This window comes from Boleophthalmus pectinirostris, unplaced genomic scaffold (genome assembly GCF_026225935.1).
Source record: "Boleophthalmus pectinirostris isolate CB_2022bp ecotype Guang Dong unplaced genomic scaffold, ASM2622593v1 HiC_scaffold_2, whole genome shotgun sequence".
NCBI classification, from domain to species: Eukaryota; Metazoa; Chordata; class Actinopteri; order Gobiiformes; family Gobiidae; genus Boleophthalmus; species Boleophthalmus pectinirostris.
This window is the reverse complement of record NW_026571152.1, coordinates 25,897,938-25,921,393: the sequence shown is the minus strand read 5'-3', so window position 1 is coordinate 25,921,393 and position 23,456 is coordinate 25,897,938. Positions and strand designations below refer to the sequence as shown.

General features: G+C 37.7%; 3 protein-coding genes across 3 annotated transcripts in view; 2 read left to right on the top strand and 1 right to left on the bottom strand.

The window, feature by feature from the left end:
* The window catches only part of kiaa1549la (KIAA1549-like a), a 65,088-nt gene extending 51,834 nt beyond the window's left edge, over positions 1 to 13,254 (top strand). The window contains exons 13-22 of the mRNA XM_055155942.1: positions 2,927 to 3,051; positions 4,128 to 4,336; positions 5,021 to 5,153; positions 7,109 to 7,350; positions 7,706 to 7,862; positions 8,332 to 8,426; positions 10,432 to 10,589; positions 10,672 to 10,826; positions 10,913 to 10,986; positions 11,156 to 13,254. Of these exons, the coding sequence (XP_055011917.1) occupies positions 2,927 to 3,051; positions 4,128 to 4,336; positions 5,021 to 5,153; positions 7,109 to 7,350; positions 7,706 to 7,862; positions 8,332 to 8,426; positions 10,432 to 10,589; positions 10,672 to 10,826; positions 10,913 to 10,945 (1,307 nt within the window). The 3' untranslated portion in view covers positions 10,946 to 10,986; positions 11,156 to 13,254. The remainder of the gene's footprint in view (positions 1 to 2,926; positions 3,052 to 4,127; positions 4,337 to 5,020; positions 5,154 to 7,108; positions 7,351 to 7,705; positions 7,863 to 8,331; positions 8,427 to 10,431; positions 10,590 to 10,671; positions 10,827 to 10,912; positions 10,987 to 11,155) is intronic.
* ska1 (spindle and kinetochore associated complex subunit 1) lies at positions 13,205 to 17,171 on the bottom strand. Its single transcript, XM_020935033.2, has 7 exons — positions 17,065 to 17,171; positions 16,804 to 16,889; positions 16,601 to 16,716; positions 15,019 to 15,113; positions 14,728 to 14,865; positions 14,448 to 14,617; positions 13,205 to 14,375 (listed from the first exon to the last, which is right to left on the bottom strand). Coding segments are annotated over exons 1-7 (756 nt in total). The 5' UTR covers positions 17,067 to 17,171; the 3' UTR covers positions 13,205 to 14,226.
* A 1,369-nt stretch (positions 17,172 to 18,540) lies between these two features.
* LOC110169491 (cytosolic carboxypeptidase 4) overlaps positions 18,541 to 23,456 on the top strand; it is a 56,440-nt gene continuing 51,524 nt past the window's right edge. The window contains exon 1 of the mRNA XM_055155889.1: positions 18,541 to 18,585. The gene's annotated coding sequence lies outside the window, so the exon portion shown is untranslated. The remainder of the gene's footprint in view (positions 18,586 to 23,456) is intronic.

Genomic DNA, 23,456 nt, shown 5'->3' with positions numbered 1-23,456 from the left:
AAGCTGGAACAATATTTTTTGGGGGTCATAATTTATCATGTGTATAGTTAGTTTCTTTTCACTACTGGGAAATTTGTGGTTATTTTTTGGGTTATTTATGATTAGATTTGAGCTGTAAAAGGTTGAATTAACAACTTGAAAATAATGATGACTCATTGCAGATGCAAATGTTCTTTCTGCTGTTTGTTTATTGCAGCTCATGTTTTAACAATATTGTAGATTTAGAATAGTTTTGTGGTTCAAATCTGTTCTTGGATTATTGTGTTAGTGGCATAAATTAGTTTCAGTAATGTTGTTTATTGTCGAAATGTGTTATCCTGACAGGCCTACGCTCGGTGCTGGTTGTTAATGTAGTGCCCCTGTAGAAACACAGATCTCCGTGGCAACATGTCCCTGAGTTTTGATAATGCCGGCATTGCTGATCTGTGACATTTTTCATCTCAAAACCACTGTACTCTGTGTGATCTGCTGTGTTTATGCGAGCAGATGATTGAATACCTACAAAAACGGACGAGTAATTGCATCATTTTTCTTACTACGCGTTGGATGGGCAAGGCAGCGGAGATTAGACTGCGGTGCCAGGCTGAAGAAAATGAAAGATTAAAATGTATATCAGAAAAACAAGCAAGCAATTGTGTCCTGTTGAGATAAATGATAGCAAAAGTGTTTGGTTTAGAGCAAACAAACACCTGGTGTGAATGCAAATAGAGCTGTTCTATTCCACGAAAAGGTTACATAAAACCAGTGGTGGAGCAGAACAAAGAATAAATATTAAAGTACTGTACTTAAGTTAAAAAAGTAAGTATTTGCACTTTACTTAAGTGGATTTTAAAGTGGATACATTTACTTTTACTGCATTTGAGAGCGGTTATCTGTACTTTCCACTCTAATTCATTTTGTACTAGTACTTTTACATACAGATACTTAAACACTTTTACTTAAGTACAGTTTTTAATGTGATATTTTTATTTTTTTGGTCCAGTATTTGTACTTTTACTTAAATGTGCACTGTATAACTTTTCTGGTTCCATTACTTGCTTGACTCCATGTTTTTTTCCTGAAATGTTCTACAGTATGGCATTTTATGAAACTATCTCTGTGGAGACAAGCAGGCCACATCACCAGGCCAAATTACAGGTCAGATATGTGGAGAAGTGGACCCACTAACAGTAATAATGCATGTTTTTTGCTGTAGTTTTAAGAAATAAAAACACCTGTAATTGAATTAATAAAATATATATTTTTAGCTTAATGTCATACTGTGGAACAGTAACATACAGGACATACAGAAAAAGTTACACAGTGCACCTTTATATAACAAAACTGAGTACTTCTTCCACTGCTGTATAACACTACCAGCTAAGAAAAGCGTTTTATTTCAGCAAGGAGGGCATATCTTAGGTTTGGCTGTTCACAATATTGTCTACATGCATGAGTGTGCTTTCCAATTGGGTTTCTCAGCCTCTGACCTTAGCTGTCACACCGGGACTTACAAGAAATACATCTAAAAGTGGCCATTTGAGGCGAACTGGGACTAGGCTAATGACAAACTACCGTGGCCCCACAATAAAGCACTGTTCATATGATGTCAGCCAGCAGTGAGTCAGAGCCAGTACAAGACAACACGCTCCATCTGCTGCTCTCTGCTCCACTCCAACAGCCTTCTATAGGAGCAAAGAATGTGTATGGCTATTGTTTTATATTCAAACAAGATACACAACTTTATAAGGTGAATTTGTGAGGCTCCTCAAACATGATAGGGAGGGAGCATTGTATTGGTTTCTTATAGTCTTTTATTGATAATAGAATTACGTCTCTGTAGGAGGTAAAACTAAAAACGTCATAAAAATAGTCAAATTAGATAAAACTTCACTTTTCAAAATTTGAATCTTGATTATATAATTATGTTAAGTATGCGTATAGTAACCTGATACCTGGGGATATAACAATATCCAAATCTCACGGTACGGTATTTTCACGATATATATCCCATGGTACAATATTTATTGTGAATATGCTACTTTTTCCTCTTGAAATGCCTTGACACGACTTCATTCAAAGAACTAAGATTTAAAAGTGCTTAGAAGTTCTATTTCTTCATGTAGTTTGCACCAAAACAGAGCAAAGGATCATGGTCAATGTAGTTCCCTTGCTTTTTATAGCTATTGCTGGACCATAACAATGAATTTAAGCAAAGAAACTTGTGATTTGATCTATTGTGCTGGTCTACGATATTATTGGCAGACTTTTGACAATACGATATCACAATAGTTTGGTTATTGTTACATCCCTACTGATTAGTCTATAACCTGCCATGTGCATTTATCATTTTTATCTCCAATTGGCTCCAGATTAAAACATTTAAAGAGCTCATATTACAATTTTCTGATCAAACTTATAATGTTGTTTCCTCATCAAAACATATCTGAAGTTGTGTTTTAGTTCATTCACATATGTTTAACAACCCTGCATATTTAGGCTGTGTTCCATCTTGTGACGTCCTGAGAGTAAGTGCTCCACTGTCTTTTTAAACCCCATGCACTTTCACCAGAATCATTTTGATACTTTTAGCCCTGTAATAGCCAGTCTCTACTGAACTAAATGTAAAATTTTGCTGTTAACTTGAAAACTACTGCTTCATGACATCAAAAGAAGGAATAGAGCATCTTGAGCTTTGGAGATATAGACAGACTAATAATAAAGTGTTACTCAAATGTGTGAATGAAACAAAACACAACTCTGGGTATGTTTTTGAAGAGGTTGCAATGTTCTAACATGGCTTAAAGCTCACAAGAGTCAATTTTGTGTAATATTGGACCTTTAACCATTTACAAAGTTCTAAAGGATCTATATTGTTTTAATATAAGCACTACATATTGCCTAGTGTATTTTGAACTTACAGTTGTATTCTTTCCTCTTCTTTTAGACCCTTATGAGGACCACTCCAGCTCTCTGCGTCTCATCACCATCAAACCCATGACAGCTCAGCCTACCTACTCTTACCCTACATCCTCGTCCCACAGCCAGGACTCTGTGTTACCCAATGGAGATGTGAGTCTGGATACATACTCGTCACAAGTTAAAACCACATCATGTTGAGATACACACCGGCCAACAGAAAACGTGGCTATGGTGTCTGATTGATACTTTGCAGCAGATGTCATCAATATTTCCTTGGGGTGTGATGCTAACTTGAAATCTGAGTTTTATTTTAATACAATCTGACCAGAAAGAGCTGATTGAGTTGGCATTACAACATGTGAGGTGATGTGTGCTGTCAAACAAGTCCCTCCCTTTAAATCTATTTTGTATATATTTTTGTGAATTTTCAGACAATTTAAAAACTTTTTTGTCTATGTTTGCTAATGTGTTCACTGCGTCACCATGGTAAGTAACACTCTGCCAATAGAGATACATGTAGAACACCCCCAGCATGATGTGACTGCAAAATATCAATATATTCACTTGTATCATACCTTATATATTTTAGTCTCAGTGATTCACCTGGTACTGGTAGCATAATACATACTTGAGTGACTTGAGGCTTGTGACACATGTTATTTTGAGGAACAGAGTAAAACTGACTCCACTGAGATTTAACAAATAAATCCTCCCTTTGAAATGACAAATGAACAGACCCAACCACATGTTTTTATGTCCTGTGAGCCCCTGGTGGAAACAGCACAGTTAATGATGAGTGTTAGCTTTCACTTTGCTGTGCACATAGGAGAGCAGATAGGGGTTAATTAGCTCAAGAACATGCTAAAATGATCTGTGAAGTGAGGTATTAATACTTCAACTCTCTGTTAACCACATTTTAGCTAATGGCCTTGTGTAAGCACATAATGTACTTTTAATTGCATGACGTGAAAGAGGGGAAATGGACTGTTTTACTGTCAGCATATCGTTTATGACACTGTTTGTATGCAGGGTACTTTTGTCGCTCAAGTTTAATTATTATCATAGAATTTGTTTGGCATTTTCTTAATAGTAACAACTCTCAGAAATATGTATAATAATAATGTATAATAACATTTCTATGCTGTATAGTTTAGATTATTTATCTATCTTTAAAAAACAAACAAACAATTACTATGGATTCACTATTGAATGTTTTGTAACTAAAGGCAAATCACAGTGGACTGAAGCCGAAGCCTGACATTGAGCACTACAGAAACAAACTGCGGCAGAAGCCTCGGAGGAAAGGCTACGGAGAGTTTTCTCTGTCTGAGAGTGGTAGCCACGGATACGGCCGTCGCCAGTACAGCTGCAATGGACTAAAGGAGCCCATGACCGCTGAGGAGAAGAGGGCCTCGTTCGCCGGCTGCCACAAGAGGTCTGTGCACTTTCATTTAAAGTGTGTCTGTTTTCACTTAAGCTCATATAAATGTCTCTACATGGAAGATAAAATTTAAAACCTAAATATTTGTGTTATCATAAGAAGATTTGAAATGAAAATGTATTATTTAACCCATGTTTAACTTGACTATGTTTCACCATGTCTTTTACAAGAAGAGTTCTTGACACACAATGGTGCCTGTATTGAACAATGGTTTCATGCTATTCATTGTTTAATTTAATCAATAATAATTAAAGGGCTATTTTAAATGTGTTTTTGGTGACAGCTTGAGTTTCTGCTCGATGGGATAGAACAGAGTTGCTTAGCAACACACCCAGACACTGTGTTCACATCATTATGCCTTTATTCATATCAAAAAGTAACACTTTCAAATTACCCAGTTATTGTTAAAGTTTATGTCTATGGAGTCTGGGCTTGACTATAAGCAAATGCCTTAAAAATATTCAAACTGTGTTCAAAAGTGTGCAAATGTACAAAAGTGTGTAAATGTACAAAAGTGTGTAAATGTACAAAAGTGTGTAAATGTACAAAATGTTATTATTTGTCTGGAGTTTATAAATATAGCAATTTTGTAAAGATAGTTTCTGTCTTGACAAAAAGTAGGTTTTCTATCCAACAAAACTATAATTATCTAACGGCTGTAAATGGTGTGTGTGCCAGGTACTCTCACCCGCGGGAGCCCACATACTGGAGCAGGCAGTCTCTGAGCAGCCCCAGCCCGGTGGAGACAGAGATGGACCTGCTTGTGCTTAGAGAGAGGTCCAGGAGGGGCATACGCAATAACGGCTACGATGTACGTCTGCGATACATTTCACCTCATTTTTATTAGTTTGATCAAATGTATTATCTTCATTTCAGTTCATATCCACCACTGTAAAATGAAACAAGTGCACATTTTGAGTTTTCCCCTAGTCATGCCAGTTGATCTTAATGTGTGTGCAAAGTAAACCATACAGGTTTTACTACAATTGAATGGGATAATCTTCTCATTGTGCTAGTTTAATTCTTTCTACTCATACCTTTCCTTCACTTTCTGGTGAGTTGGGGTTATACCTTATGATCTAACCAGTGACCTTAAGCTGAACCTGAATAGATCTGCACTAAACCGTACAAAGTAGAAGATATTAAAGTATGAGCAATGACACAGGCAGCCACAAAATGAGAAGAAATGAAAGCTGAGAGGAAAGAGGAGAAAATGAGCTCAATACGTGTGAAATCTCTCCTGCACCACAGTAACAGCATCCGCATGTGGCTCCACGCTGAATGTTAATGATTCAGATGGAGGCTGGATAGTGTCTAATGGTTCTGTATGTACCAAAATCAAATGGGAAAAGACAGCAGTCAGGAGGGACTGTGTGTGTTTGTATTTACCTGTAGTAGTGGAGTAAATAGTGAAATGACGCAGACAAATTGGAACTAGAAACTGAAACGTATTTTCAGGACTGGATTGTTTTTTTTATGGAAAGTGATGTGTCTGACCAGCCCCATAAAAATGTTTTTAGTATAAATGTTACTATTATTACTAAATATTACCCAAAATTGAGTCTTGTAACCTTTAAACCTTGTTAGAATCAAAAACATACCTGGAGTTTTGTTTTGTTTCATTCACACAGGTCTGAGTAACCCTTTATTATTAGTCTGCCTATATCTCAAAAGCTCAAAATGCTTTGTTCGAACTTGTCATGAAGCAGTAGTTTTCAAGTTAAAACCTCCTTTTACCTTCATTTCAGTAGACATGGTCCATTCCAAGTCTGAAATCATCCAAATCATTCTAGTGAAGGTGCATGGAGTTTTAAAAACACAGTGGAGCACTTCCTGAGTTTCCACATGACATCACAAAGAGACACACACAGAGAGTTTTCTTTTTGAGAGAATAACTCAGCCTAAATATGCAGGATTTGTGTGTCCAAGCATGTTAGTAAAGAGGAAACAACATTATAACATAGATCAGAAAATAGTGTAATATGGGCCCTTTAACATTTCATAGACTTTAACATTAAATATATTATTTGCTACACAGAGCTAATAAAATGGCAGTAAATTAGAAAGCAGTTATTATTGACCTGAATAAGCCATGTAAAAAGTTATATTTTGTTTTCTCGATTGTAAACTTCTGGTCTTACTTTGTCCATTTGACTGGGTCCAGCAGGCAGTGACTGGACTGCACCCAAACAACCCTGTAACATCCATTTGAAGTCAATAATGAATCATTACGTAGTGCCAGCACATTCCTCTTTGGAGCCATCCATTAGTTCAGAGTTGTCGCATACTTTGCCTCCACATATAGATAATCATTGTTCTGTGTTAAATTATTATACGCACAAAACCATTTACCGTCTAGGCCCTGGAGCTTATCAATGAACTGTTGGCCTTATGCAATTCATAAACACTGTGGGTGTTTTTCTGTTTATTTTTTGTCTAAACTTTTTTGTGGAAGCAGCCAAGTTTAGTAGAAACTGTAATTAAATATCCCGCTGTGCTGATAAATTAGTAAATTCACTAGATTAGGTCTAATAGGAAGTGGCAGCAGGTTGTGTTGAAGAAAAACACAGGTCCTTCGCTTCATATTCATGGAGTTTGGTTATTTATTAAACAAGAGCCTAAATACCAGCCTTAACAGGGTGTTTTGTTTTCTTTTGAAACATGTGCGTCATATTTTCTAAAATATTACGTTAATTTTTCTGTAATCAAAAGTATATGTAAGTGCTTTGGTGGCAGACTTTGAGGATGTGTGTCCCTGACCTGTAGGGGGAGCCGGAGCCATTTGAAGAGACAAACGTGGACCGCCTGATGACTTCTCTGGGCTTCGGTGGGGGCTCCACGGGCACAGGGACCGGCAGCCTGGGAGTCAAAGCTCACCGCGGCTCTGACTCCTCCACACTCAGCTCTCAGCCGTCCATTGACGAGGTCCGCACACAGATGCATATGTTGCTTGGCAACGCCTTCAGCCTGGCACCTCCGGACCATGACCCACCATCTCCTCCGACTAAGTACGCTTATGCACTGCTCAAAACATATTTCAGCATTTTTATCATTTCTGTTTTGTGTAGGAATCTGCCCTGAACTCAGATCCCACACACTCCCATGTCTGCTAGAAGCGGTTAAAAGTGCAGAGAAAACATGAGGAAATAACAGCAGCAAAAGGATTGTGCTGTTTCAGTTTATTTAAAATAAGAAAATAGTTTGAAACTGGATTGACCTGCACAAATCTTTAGTTAATCCTCTTAATTCTTAATTATTGTGCATTTATAATGTACTTATTTGACATTTAGTTATGTTTTTACTTCAGTTAGCTAACTCTTTTGCATAATTATATTCTTAATGACATATTTCATTTTTCAGCAGCCACCATCGCCATGCCCACAGCGCCTATAACCCATCCCATGTGAGCCACTACAGTGATGGAGTGACCAGCGCCCCAGGGACCATGAACCATCCGTGTGGAGGCCGACAGAGGAGTGTGCCCTATGAGGACATGCACCAGTGCAGTCTCCCAAAACCGGTACAGAGATTCAGTGCACATCATAGGTTCTCAACGGATCAGGAGCTTTTGCTTGTCTGTTAAAAAATATATTTACCTTTCTAATCAATATTATAAATACTGATGATACAAAAACTTAGACTTACACATTGACAGACTTTATTGATCCACAAGGGAAATTATTTGGATGCAGTAGCTCACTCATCACAATACATTATAACAACAAAGAGCAAAAATATAAATGGTATTAAATTCAAAATAAGTAGTGGTGTCAAATAAATCATAATTATATAAATGTACAAGTACAAAAAAAAAAATTTAAATATAGTAATACAAATATGTCTCAGCTATATACAAGAGATAGATAAGGACAAACAATGTATACTTCTCTTTGGTTTATTGAAATGCTTTTAAAAATATATGTCAAGACATGCTGCTTGTGAATCCAGATTTATGAAGTAGTGACTGTTTAATTTGTAATTTTCCTCAGGGTTTCCGGTTCACCCAGCTGCCTGACATGGGCATAGGATCTCCACCTCCTCCCCTGGTCCCTTCAAGACCTCCACCTGGGACCTCAATACGACGGTACAAAACACACTCTTTTGGCTTGCATTACATGATTCATTTTTACATGGTTAAAGGTTTTTAAAGGCATTGTGTAATTTTTCTGGTGGAGGGTATGCCACATTTTTTTCCTTTACGGTAATGTTGTTGCTTTGCTTGGTATGTCCACATTAAAAATTATCGAAAATTATCTGTACCTTGGCCTGCTCGCCTCCATGGAGACAGATTAGTTAAATGCCCTACTGTGAAACATTCCGGGCTGAACAATTAAAACATCGAGACTAGCGTGTCGTGTACCCTCCCGAAGAATCGTTACCTTTAATTACACTTTATAATTGGGAGTGCTATCTCTGCTTTGTGTAACATTAAACAATGGGTTCATAATATTTTCTGTGAAGAGAAATATGATGAACCTCTTGAACTTTCTGTCTGAAGCTGTGTGTTATGTAAAAATGTGAGACTCATAAAAGATAGATCTCATAAATACCAACACAAGGCCTTCAAAATCTCTCTACGAAGCTCAGCCAATCAGAGGCTGAGTTAATTTGCTGTACTACATTTATGTATAAATGATGAAACTGGGGTTGGTTGGATCAGAGAGGGGGATCAGAGGTTCAGAATATTAATGGCCCTGCTCTCTCACTCATGTGTTTGGCTGCATCATCTTAACTGAGCTGCTCGGTCATTTGGATGCTGTGGATGAGAGCTTGGTTGCTGGGTTGCTGGGCACTTTTCACTGCAGGCAGGTTGAATCCACGCAAGGGACAGCACTTCCACCTAGTGGTCAAAAAACTCAAGAAAAACTTTGAAGTCTTCTGAGCTCACGTGCAGCACATAACTTATTTTCAATTCAGCATTTACTTAGAGAGCATGCTTTTTTTGTTTGTTTTTTTTGTTTTTTTCTTTAACTAATTCTAATAAGGAAGCAAAAATATATACAATATATACACAATTGATTACCATGGTGAGAAACAGGGGAGAAATGTATAACAATTAAAAAAAATAAAATAAATCCCTACAAAGCAAAAACACATAATTAGTAATATTTTTTCCACTGTCACAATGTTTTGATTCTGGATTCATCAGCAAAATCAATCAAATGTCCAAAGATTTAATTTCAAGGACATGAAATGTTTATCAATGCGATTTTAAGAGAAATTTATAACATTTAAAATTTATAGCATTTAAAATAAAAAAATAAAAAAAGACAGAGCATGTTTTGAAAAAGCATAAAAATTCTAATGAGTAAGCAAAAAAATACACAATTTTTATAAGTATATTTTTTGTATTTTGATCCTGGATTCATCAGCAAAAGGACAGAATTTCAAGGGCATGTGATGTTTACCATTGTAACTTCAGCTGACCAAAGTACTTCACATAAAAGTTAATTGCCTAGCATTATCAAGGGTAATACAGTACAAAGCAGTTTACTACAACAGTAAAGGTGTCAGTGTTCAAACAAGCAGCAGCCATATTGAATCAGTCAGCTCCTTCTTCTCCATCTCCTGTAGCTGCTGTTGCCTCTTTAGTCTCTTTAGTATTCAAAGTGGGAGAGCAGTGCATCTTGGTCCTGCGCTCTGATGGCTCTGACACCATCCTCCTTCTCTGTGCTGTGAAGTCACCGATGCAGTTTGCCTTTGGGCGCCACAGAAGATCAAAACAATGATGATTCTGATGACTTTTCATGTTCATGTCACTGTGAAAATTAAAATATGTCAGTTCATTGAGCAATAGTGCAGCCTCAAGGGAAAATGCGTCATATATTTTGTAGTTGAAAAATATTTAGATGAGCGTGGAAGAAATGCTCATCTCAAATAATATACTAACTTGTAATCTGATGACTCATTTTTGTGATTTGAACTGAAATGTTTTGTATGGAGAAATTTCAAGTATCTTCATTAACTCGCACACCTCAGCTAAAGCTTTGGGTCTGTTTGACAGTGGATACATGTTCCAAACTTTCACAGTCAGTGTTCATTGTGTATCTCTGTTGGTAAAGTAGATATGCTCTTGTGTGTGTTTGCAGTTCCACTCCTGACATGAGCCTCAAGCCTCGTGTGACCGAGGCCTCTGAGCTGCAGGCTCAACAACACAATGGTGCCCCCTACCTGCCATTGTCCAGAACCCCATTCCCCGCTGTCACTGTTGATCAGTCTATCAGTACATACTCAGGTACAGCTACAGGTAAGTCACTAGGGACTTTTACATGTATATTCAACTCTTTGTTTAGCCCCCTGAACCATGTACTGGTCTGTGTTACTCACAGGAAACCCAATCACAGCAGTGTATGCTATATCAGCCAACCGGCCCGGGTGCCTTGACTACTTTGTCATGTCCCCGCCGTCGTCATACCGCAGCCCCTCGTGGATGTCGTACCCCCCTGAACCAGAGGACCTCCCTCGTCAGTGGAGTGACGCTCCTGTAAGACTCATTTTCTATATAATATATAATAGCGTTTAATGTACATCTGTATTCACTGTCAGTTTTGTGCTTTTTATCATTTACAGCAGAACTCACGACACCTGGAGACAATTTGCTGAAGTGTCATAGCCCTGACACTGAGTGCAAGCAGCAAACTCTAGTGAGTACTCTTTAACACACTGCATACACACAGTGCACACATACAGTACTGTACTTATTGCGAGTCCTAAATGCAGTGAGATGCCGCAAAAAAAACAAAAAAACACATTTGACATTATAGTTTGTTATTTATTTAGCATTAAAACACTGTACCTCTGTTTTATTTGCAGGTGTTAGTGGTATGGCAGCCATCTTTTCTTGGTTCATTCCTGCCCTCGTTCATTTCCCGCTCAGGTCCTCCTCCTGCTCCTCTATCTGGCTCTTCATACTGTCCCTACACCATGGACTGCTTCTCTTAGTGATGCAAAACTTCAAAAACATCTGCTCTTGTATCTTCTCTGCTCCTGAGCCCGTGAGTCCCAACTCTGTGGAGACTTGTGCTGTCAAGGCACCAAATGGCAGGCCCCTCGTGCTGCTGGACCGACCCAGCCACAGTCGGACTAAAGCGTAACACAAACTGCTGTCTGCCCAGCACATGGCGGAATAAATCAGCCATTGGCCATTGGTCCAGTTCTCCTCTGGACCGGACCATTTGTATTTGGGACTTCTCACATAAGTCCATCACAGCCAGGATGTTGGACTTCAAACTGTGCTTTTTCTTATGTAGACCATCTAGCGCTGACTAATATGTGTATGAAAAAAACCCCAAAAGGACAAAAAATCTTGTCTTGAAACGTCTGAAATTGATTTTTTTGGATATATGTGTACTTTGTCTTTTACTTTTGTGCATTAATTATTATGAATTTATTTATGTAAAAAGACCTAGAAGTGTTTCTCTTTCACTTGCTATATTTTAAGGCAAAATGCAAAGAACTCGATGGCTTATAGTTGTCTGTGATTCCAATGGCATTTCTGTACTTCTTAAAATATTTTTCAGTCTTTTTAATTTTCCTTCATTGAACAAAACACAATGAACTCATCACTGTGTAATCATTGGATTACTTTTTGCTGTCTGATTTTGAACAGACTCCAAAAACAAGCTCAAAATTGTCTGGCTTTAAGAATGTTAATGTCCAGTTTAGTGTTAGACCAGTTTTAGTATCAAGTCTAGAAACAAAACAAATCATTGTATTTCAATTATCTCTTTTTAGTTGTATAAAAACACACTGATGGCATTAGCATTCAACTGATTTGTTTTAGTTTCTTCTACATTTTACTTAAACTTGTCTACTGTAATCTACTGTATTTGATTTTGTGTTTTTAGCGCTGATGGAAAGTAGACACCACATTTTGGTAAAGTTTTGAGACATTGAGGGTCACTGGGAACCAATCTGTAAGAATTTAATGTATTGCTGTACATAACAGAGGATTTAATGAAGAGTTTTATGCAAGTTACGTGGGAGGGTATGCAGGACATATTTCATCAACATTTGGCCATGCTTTAATTTGCAGTACATGGTACTGCAACAATGTACTTACATGGAGGTTAGGGTGGTCCTATTATTACATACTATTATATCGTACTAAATGAGTTAGGTACATCAGTATAAAATGGTTACTTCAATTGTTATTAACTTCAACTTTGCACTTTGGAGAAGGATGTGCTATATTACTTTGAATTTATAGAATTACATATACAATATACATTTAAGCAGGACTGTGAGTGAATTCATGGAAATAGTGGCAAATTCTTTGGAGCACTGACAGAAACCATGGGGCCTACAATGTGAGATTACAACTGTGTTTTAACAGAGGCCTCGTGAAAAGAGTGAGTCAAAAAGAGTCAAGAATGTGGATGAATGGTATAAGGTTAATCTGACTGCCAGTGCAGATATTATATAGATAAATAAATGCAATTTTACTGAAGGGAATGTCAAAGCCAACTGACCTCATTTTTTCTGAGGAGAAACAGAGGATTATCTAGAGCACATTAAGTGATAATATACTGAGAATGGTTGATCAGAGCAGACATGAATTCATGATAGCTTTAGATATTTATCCAAGTACAATGAAAATGGAAAAACAAGTGAAGCCGATGAAAGTATATGACTGTAGTTAGAAGGAAATGTATAAAGTATATGATGAATTTAAACAGAATGCTATTTTATGATCTGAACGGGGCTGTGCAAAGATGAGTCACTTGATCCTTTTCCTTTTTGTACTTCCATTTATAGAAAATGTTTTAATTGGAAGCCAAAAATGTATTATTTTGCTCTGTAATTGTGTTTATAGCCTGTAGATGGCACCATAGACATTGTTGGATTGAATGCTGAACTCCAAACCTCATAAAAAGTTTATTTTCAGATTTTATTTTATTTATTTATTTATTACACAAGTAGACATTCATTTTGCCCACATATTTGCTGACTTAAAGGTACACTGTGTAAAATTTCTAGTGGAAGGTCTGCTACCTGCTTATCTCTATGGAAATGTTATTACTTTTTTGAGAATGTTCCACTGTATAGATTAAACCATCCATCATGAGGGAAACAAGCAGGTTACAGCACTATGCTATATTACAATTCAGATCTGTGGAGAGTCACCTCTATTCACAGAAGCAATCTTTGTACTTTTGAGCAATAGAAACACCTATAATGAATAAATGCTAGATGGAAATGATTATAGGACATTCCAGGCAGAGCAATAACACCTCCATTGTGACAAGTAGCGGACTCACCACCAGAAAATTAGCACCGTGCACCTTTAACTTAAGCATATATTTACATACATCACAATATTTGTCTTACTTTGTGAAATCATACAAACATACATGAATAACAGTTTTCATTGTAAAACTCAAGACAGGGCTAGTGGGTGGGTTTGGTTTCTCAGAAGGTATTTGAAGAAAGATACTGGATGCTATGCTATTTAAATTGATGTGCAATGTTTTGCTTTTCCAGGGGTAATGGACAATGCTTTTACTGATGACTGCTGATGGGAAACACTGTCAGATGTTGTCCTGCTGTTTGAGCCATGCCGTGGCGCTATGTTGTCATGGCGGCACTGATGATGTCACACTATCGTCACTTGAGCAATGATAGAGCACAGTGACGACAATAATGAATGCTTTTGGATGTAGTTATGCAGCAAACTTTTTGGTGAAATGACAAAGATAAATAAAAAATACTAAATATTTCTGCTTTGTTTTCTATGCTCTAATTAAATTAGTTATTGTAAAGTCTATTTAGTTTGGGGTGTAACCAGTCAGACTTTCTTTGCTCTCACAATTGCCTTTTTACATTTTTATTACATAAGCTGAGTGGTTTAAAATGTATAAAACGCTAATTATACAAAAACATTTTTATAACAGAACATAGCGAGTAATACCACCACCTCGTAGCTCCTTTAGGCGCTGGCAATGCCGCAGCATGTTCAAAATCCCTTGAAACCTTTTGTCAACCTTTGTCTCAGTAAATTCACATATGTCAGCTTCAACAATGAAGAATTGGCCTAAACATATTAAAAATAGATTTAGATCCATTCAAACAAGAGCTGTGTACTATTGTGTTGTTTCACCATTACCTTTTGTGTCTTTGGTCTCCTGCTCCTTAAACCGCTGATGTAACTTGCGTGAACGGTTGTTGAGAGTTTTCATGGGCTGATGCAGTATCTTGTATTTAGAGGACAAAGACGCATTGATGCAGCGCACAGCAGAATTAAGCTGATCATAGGACACTCTCCCCTTCATATACCTGCAGGAACAAAAACATTATTATTTATTAATGCAAGCACCTCAACCGTTCCCTAGGGGTCACTCTTTGTGCAAAATGGTTTTATAGTCACAGATGGCTACAGTACTTACTGAGGGATGCTCTCATACTCAGGGATGGTGATGAAATCCATTTCCTTTATGTACCCCTTGCAAACTTTTTTGATCTTCTCAGGCTGCCGTGACTGGGTATCTTCTGTGTTTATATAGGCCTTTACTGGCTCACTTACACTAAAATTACAGAGGTAAATAAATTATATATAACTATGCATATGGTAAAATAATAATCAGCATTTTAAAAAGTTATAATTAACAGTTTCAAGACTAAAATGAATCCATTCTGTATCATATTATGAAGAGAGGAATTACTGGTTTGTTACTCACTTTACTTGGTTCTTTTTCTGTGGCAAATGTTCTGGGATGTTGTCCTGAAGGTGACGGAGGTCCTCTAAATATTTTTGTGATGATTTTTCAAGTGTCTGAAAAACAGGAAAAGCAGATTTACAACTCCAAAAAGATGAAAACTCACACCTCTCATGCATGGACGATTTATCTTTGAATAGGACCAACATTTGTTTTAGTACTGGGTATAGATCTGACCAATGTGTATACATATATATTTAAGGACAACTATTTAGAAAGTAGAAACCAGAGCAACTGATGGCTAGTTTTGTTCTGATACTTGGTTTGGTTCCGTTCTAGTTCTCTTCAGTTCACCTCTTCAACAAATGCATGGGATTATTGAATTTGCTATGTTGTATATTTTAGACTTATCCAAAAGCAGGCTGGGCCTGGGTAGTACTTGGATGGGAGACCACTAGGAATTCAAGGTGCCACAGTGGGGCGCCAGTGGCAAAAAAAACTATCGTTGTGTCCTTAGGCAAGACACTTCACCCACATTGCCTAGTATGAAATTGGTGTGAGCGTGAGTGATGGTGGTGGTCGGAGGGGCTGATGGCGCAGATTGGCAGCCTCGCTTCCGTCAGTCTGCCCAGGGCAGCTGTGGCTAAAGTAGTAGCTTACCACCACTGAGTGTGGAGTGACTGAATAATGAACTGTAAAGCGCTTTGGGTATCTTGAAAGGCGCTATATAAATGCTATCAATCATCCATCCATCCATTTTCGTCCGCTTATCCGGGGCCGGGTCGCGGGGGCAGCAGCCTAAGCAGAGACTCCCAGACTTCCTTCACCCCAGACACGTCCTCCAGCTCCTCCGGGGGGACCCCGAGGCGTTCCCAGGCCAGCCGAGAGACATAGTCCCTCCAGCGTGTCCTGGGTCTTCCCTGGGGCCTCCTCCCGGTGGGACATGCCCAGAACACCTCCCGAGGGAGGCGCCCAGGAGGCATCCGGAACAGATGCCTGAGCCACCTCAACTGGCTCCTCTCGACGTGGAGGAGCAGCGGCTCTACTCTGAGCTCCTCCTGTGTAACTGAGGGAGCGCCCAGCCACCCTGTGGAGGAAACTCATTTCGAGCGCTTGTATCCGCGATCTCGTCCTTTCGGTCACTACCCAGAGCTCATGACCATAGGTGAGAGTAGGAACGAAGACTGACCGGTAAATCGAGAGCTTTGCCTTTCGGCTCAGCTCCCTCTTCACCACAACGGTCCGATACAGCGACCTTATCACTGCCGAAGCTGCACTGATCCGCCTGTCAATCTCACGTTCCGTCCTCCCCTCACTCGTGAACAAGACCCCGAGATACTTGAACTCCTCCACTTGAGGCAGGGACTCTCCACCCACCCGGAGAGGGCAAGCCACCTTTTTCCGGTCGAGAACCATAGCCTCAGACTTAGAAGAGCTGATCTTCATCCCAGCCCCTTCACACTCGGCTGCAAACTGCTGCATGCTATCAATCAATCAAATGTTAACATTCCAGGATATGTTTAGAAGGTGTGCTGTGAAATGCCAAATACTTCATAAAATGGCAATATTTCACAAAAAAATCAGCATTATGTGTCTGACTTACTTTCAGATGCTGAAGTTGGTCTCTCTGGCGATTAACATATTTCTCAGACTCGTCTAAAATTCCTTCAATAGCAAACAGCTCCTGACCAAGTTTTTTCAACTTATTCTGAGGCAAGTCTAAAAAAAAATAGTGCTGTGCTTTGAATGCACATCATGACCCGTTTTGTGCATGTTGTTGCACTAAATAAACAGTAATAAGCCTACCTATAATCGACAGATCCAGCATTCGTTGAATTGAAGCCAGTCTTTCATGAATACGTTTAGAGAAGTCCTCTAGTTCAGACATGGTCCTGTAACACAAGTTTACAACAACACTTTACAAAGCGAAATGCGGACAATATTATGAGTGCTTTGTGGTGCTGACACTTATGCAAAATAACCTAGAAAAGTAACGCATTGAGAGGCTTTTAAAACGAGAAATATATTGTTTTAATGTATAAACCTATAGCGTGGTGTTGTACTTACATAAATATTCGAAGTTTTTCCTCCTGTAAATCGTTAAAAATGTGCTAAATATGTTCCCGGTGAAATTTCAAACTTCATGTCACTTCTTCTGTCCAGCGGTGGCGAGGCGCTCTACCGCCGCCTACCGGTCCGGAAGACATCTCCCAAGCCTCCTCGAGGTAGGAAAAAATTTGTGTTTATTTCATGGATCTTTGCGTTTGTGACTTAATTACTTTAGCGTAATCAAAATACTGTAGTTCTTGAATCATTATGTCATATGACTTGATTTCTTCTTGATGTCACATGATGTCATATGACTTGATTTCTTCTTGATATTTTTGGGGTCAGTATTGATATCGTGGGTGCTTTTTTTTTTTTTTTTTTTTTTTAAGGTATAATCAATAAGTATGATTTAATACAGATGTAAAGTAAGTACTAAGGTGTTTCACTCTGCTAATAATTTATTACATCTTATTTTTTGTTTTGTTTTGTCATTTTTTAACAGTATTATATTTTTAGTGTATGGCCATACTGATCTTGTTAAGCAAGGCTGTGCCTGGTTAGTACTTGGATGGGATACCACTGGGAAACTCAGGTGCCAAGTATGTTGTGTCCGTAGACAAGGCACTTCACCCATGTTGCCTAGTATGAAAGTGGTGTGTGTGAGTGATGGTGGTGGTTGGCGGGCCTGATGGCACAGACTGGCAGCTGCACTTATGTCAGTCTGCCCCAGGGCAGCTGTGACTACAATTGTAGCTTACCACCACCAGGTATGGAGGGAATGAATAACGCTCTGTAAAGCGTCTTTGTGACATTTGTCTCTGAAAAGCTCTATATAAATAGATAACTTACTTAGAATCGTTTTTGTGGTTTAAATTTGCTTCTTACTCACTCCTTGTTTGGTAGACTATTTTTTGGTTTGGGATTTGTGTACCTGGAGGTTAAGTATTCTTTTCACTGTAGTAACCCATATCTCATACTCATAGACCTATAATTACTCATAGCAGTATGTCAGAATAAGCCTGTATCCTTGACAGATACATTAGCAACAGAGAGATAAATATTGGATGAGATAGTGTGATTTATCTTGGGCACTCATTAAATTGATAAAGGATACATTGACTATTTTGGAGCTAGAGCTAGGCTTTGTGGATTATAGGAAAGATTATGGAACCTATTTTAAACATGCACGTTTACCACACATGGAACACTTGTCTAACTAAAGTTACCGTGCCTTTCTTAACCCCAGAGACCCTCAACCCAGGGACTTTTACCATGAATCAGTTTCTTAATCCTGTGGCTGACACTCTAGAGCTCTGTCTATTTTTACAGCATCCACCTTCAGAGAAAGAGACAACTCAGACAGTCCTTTAACAAAATATAAAATATAAATTAAGATACTGAAATATACATCTGAATATACATTATAAATTGAATGAGGAATGTGTTTCTACTAAAACTAAAAATCTTTTTACCTTCAGATCAAGAAGACATGACCAGAACTTCTGCAAGTGAAGATGTGCAGCTGTTAAACAAATCATGGTGAGTACATGTAGTAGATTGAATTTTTATTTGAAAATGTATTCTGTTTTTACTGTTACTTTTATGCACATAAGAGGACGTTTATTTAAAAGATATTTTAACTATTTTAGTTTATACCATCAACAAAATTAAAAGGCATTTCATATTTCTCCATTGTGCTCACTGGGCAATTTAACACATAATACATCCATAAACAAGAATATACATGCAACAAATGCAACTTCATGACAGTTCATGACTTAAGGTGTAAATATTATTTTAAATATAAACAACCAAGTACAAGGCTTCAGATCATCGGCATCGCACTCATTCACCCCTCGGACTGACAGACTTATATGAACTAAACAGAACAAATGTCAGACAAAGGGAGAAGGAAACTGTATAATCTAATGCCAACATTATAATATTTATAAAAAAAAAAAAAATCTTATCTCTTAATTATTATTTGTCATGAAATCAATATTGAAACTGGTTTTATTTTGTTTTTGTAAAACAAAACAAACAAACAAAAACAACAACAACAACAAAATGAAATTAAAGGGGAAAAAATAATTCTTTTTTTTTGGTCATATTGCTTATAGCCCCATCTGCAGGTCTACTGTAGGCTCAATTACAAGGTTTTTTTTTGCGTAAATTTTTTACCTCTTTCAGTTAATCAAATTTACATCACTATGAGCAGTACTTCTGAAACTGCTTTTGTTAGTAAAACGTGCTATAGTAATAAAGTGGATTGGATTGTTTAGAACCACTGTAGACATGATGTAGTCTGCTCCTCTTTGAGACCTGGTTTAGAACTGGTGGTACCTGACAGACCAAATATGTTTCTAGGAGGTACTTGATATGACAAGTTTGAGAGCCACTGGATTAGATCTTTTCATTTGCAGAAGATAAATTTGGCTCAACTGCTGCAGGATTACAACAACTACAGGGGCAAGGAGATTTTTTTTCCTTGTTCTGATCAATCACAATCATTGCTTTGATTTTATTCTTAAACAAAGAAAACAACAAAATGCAAATGGATTTCCATATTAATTTCCCAACCATGAATAGACTAGATGGACTATTTGCCATTTAAAACAAAACAATAGTCAAATTTCTTCGTCCAAAATATGAATTCTGCTCTAAACCACTGATTTTACTGACAGAGGATCAGCTGTTCAGCTGTGGACCTCATAATTTAAAAGACCCAAGTATATAATTGATTTTTTTTTTTTTTTTTTTTTTTTGTATTAGAATACAGTAACTGTTACAATTCATATAGTACAATTCATTGTCCTGTTGTACTTTTCATTAGCAGTGGCTGTAGACATGGCTCACTTGGCTTCTCTCGGTTTGCTCTTGTGTGTCTGTCCTGGAAACGGGCAGTGAGCCTGAGAAGTGCTTGGGTTTCAGGGCGGCATGACAAGTGCTCAGACTATCAATGCAAACTCATGTTACAGCCTGAGCGGTGATAGATCGCTGCTCACGTCAGAGGACGCCGAGAGGCCTAGGATTCACTTTCACCAGAAAAGTCAAACAAGATTATACTGATACACTGATAAAATTTTTACATTATATTACAATTTACATTAGATTTTTTGACTCTTATCATTATCATGTATGCAATTATTACAATACATTTTAAATCTTTACAAATGATTGCTTGTTGGGTGAAAATATATTCTTCCCATTGTCAAATTTATATTGTTTAAACTTTTTTGTTGAAGGGTAACCCCACCTGCTTGTCTTCATGGATATATCATTGCTTTGCCTAGAATGTTCCACAATACTAAATTAAACCAAGTTACAGGTCAGATCCGTGGAAAGCAATCAAAACACCTGCAACTGAATAAATGTAAGACAGGATAAGTTAAATGGTCTCTAGGGGAAATTCCTGTCAAATCCATAACATGGATTCAAACAGATGAGGGTTACTCTGTAAGTTACAGTGTCTTTAATATTTTGAGCATCTTAGCTTTGTTTTAGATCTGTAAGGCAAAGGTTAAAAACATAACATCCTACCTGTCCATCTAAGTGACTAAAGTGAAATCAAAGCTCTCATACTGTGTGACAGTGGACAAATCTCAGCAGGACCCCATGTCCATGCCCCCATAGCACCCACTTATTTGCACAGACACTATTTTATCTGATCCACTTGAAAACGATCCAAATCCAATTCAAGTGATGAAGCAGGAGCATTTTCACTCAAGACTAAGTTACACCAAAGGCTATTTAAAGCTGTATCAACTGTTTTGCCCTGGCATGGCACCTCAAACAAATGAGAGCTGTGAGCAAAATAGATCTGACAGATGTTTTTAGGTTTACCTTTACGGGCTTTAAAGGATTACTGCAGGACCCATGAGTGGCACATAACTGAAAAAGTGATTCAAAATTCCATTATTTGATATGAACTGCAGTTAAAGTGCATTGTGTGTGGTGGAGGGGCTGTCACCTGCTTGTCTTCATGGACACATACCTAATATGTTCAACAGTACGGCCATAAACCTAAGAATCTCCATGGAGACTTTCAAGCAAAATTACAAGTTAGATTTGTGGACCCCACTCACAGTAAGAATGAATGTTTTTAAGATATTTTTGAGCACTTAAACACCTGTAGTTGAATAAATGTAAGACAGACCAGATTAACACCATACTGTTGACAATTTCATTCAAAGCACTAACATCTCCATGGAGACCAACGGGTTGTGGACCCTCTCCAGAAAAGTTACACAGTGCACGTTTAATGACATTTGAAAGCCTTTAATACAAAATGTTTTATTGCCCATTCTTCATGGTAAGGCTTACTACCAATTTTTATTTATAAAATCATTAATAAAATATATAATTTGTATTTAAATTTCTACCTAAACTGAACTTATTTGCTGGACATGTGATTAATAACTACCACAATTAAGTTGTTTAATGTCTTAATGTCTTCGAGAGATTCTGTGATGTATTTACTCATTAGACAGTCATTAATCACAGTTCTTGTAATACCAACCTCTACCTGTTTAGTCAAGCTGTGAGCTGCAGGAAACTGGAGCCAGCTCCAGTGCGTGGTTTGCATGTCAAGATGATGTTCTGTTAAGCCACTGAGATGACAAGTATGCCTCAGTAGGACCCTCTTTGGTTTTTGGTCTAATCTACTCCCTATTCTTAATTAGAATAACAAAATTCAGCAGTCTTATCTGATAGCTAAATTGACTCTCCTGGAAAACTAAGAAAACAAGAAAATAGCACAGTTGGAATTACATGGCAGTCAAGCCATTTTAAAAATCAATAATATAAAACTATAAAACTGATAAATTATACTCCACGGGTATTTAGTGCATACAGTAAAAGAAATATGAATAGGCTTATAGCCATCCAGATTACTTTCCAAATGAACACATAAGTCATAACTCAGATTTGTAACGTACCTCATACTTCACAAGCTTCTCAAAGTGCTTTTCAATTACATTCATCATGCACTTTTCAGTCCAACCTGGTGTTAAATAACTCCTGATTCCCCAGCTGCCCCAGGGCAGAGTGGTGGAGATGTGACTGCCATTCTGCACCAACAGTCAATCAGCCACAGCCAGGCTAATGTACTACATGCATGAGACTGAGGTGTTTACCTAAGGACACATTGTCAGTTCAACAGATAAAACTACTAAACCAGTGGACACCATTCTCATGTCTGTTTCAGTGACTCTCATAGCTGGGACAGGATGTTGTTGTTGTTCTAAAGTTTAGGCCTGAAGCCCTGGAGTCTCCTGCACATGTTGCTATGCAATAACACTGTGTACAAATGCTGTTTCCTTTTGCAAAGTCCGACTCAGCTGGCTTTTTTCTGTTGCCAGACGCATAGATCAGAGCAGCCCTTTCAAGATATCTTTGTCCCTCCACTGGGCTTTCACTGAGAAACACACTGAGAGATGGGGGCACTCTGACAGTATTCTATGACTGTGTCATTGCGGACACTGTCATGATCATAATGTAGACTATGCTTCATCAGGATTCACTACAGATAGAGATCAGTTGGCCAATATGTCTGCTTTCAAGTAGGAGCAGAGGGCGACGTGTGTTTCGGCTCACTACAGAGTAGTGCACTGTGTTGACAGTATCTGATTTGATAGTAGTTTCATACTAAATAATTTGGTATTGCTATAAAATATTATAGTGGTTGATTTATTGAAAAGGTCTGAAGTTGGCATAGGAGAATGAAGGTAGCTCACAGATTCACAAAGTAGTCTTCTTCTCTGTATTATAACATTATTATAAACACCAAAGCAAGTTTGTGTATGTAGTTTGTGAATTTTGTACACTTTGGCTATAAAACTTATTCTGATTCTAAAGTCCAAGTCTGTAAAGAATAAATCTATATTCAAGGTCATCCATTTGTAGATGACATTAAATGATGATTTTACTCTTTATTCTGTCTGACCAGAGCTGGGGTGAATAATGAGGAAGACTTAACTTTAAGCTAAGCTCACTCAATATTTAACTATATATTTTTGGTAATGGTCCTCAGGATGTAATGGAGTCTCTGAAGAAAGTTGAAAATATCAGTCACAAGGTAAGGTTAAGAAGCAATCAGAATATTAGTTTTTGTTTAACCAATTTAGAGAATTAAGATAATTTATTACCGAATAATGAAAATATTTTTTGTCATATTTGTAGCACTGTCTTTTTGAACTACACCTACTTTTTGAACTACACCTACTAGAGACCAGCACTTAACCTGTTTTAATCCAATACAAATGTTAACATATGTAGAGAAAAAACATCATTCTCCATGCCCCAATACAGAAATGGGAAACAGGAGGTGTACTCATTGTATTGGTGTACTATACTTCAACTGGATGAACCTATGCACACAAACATATTTACTTGATATTTAAGTTTCAAAA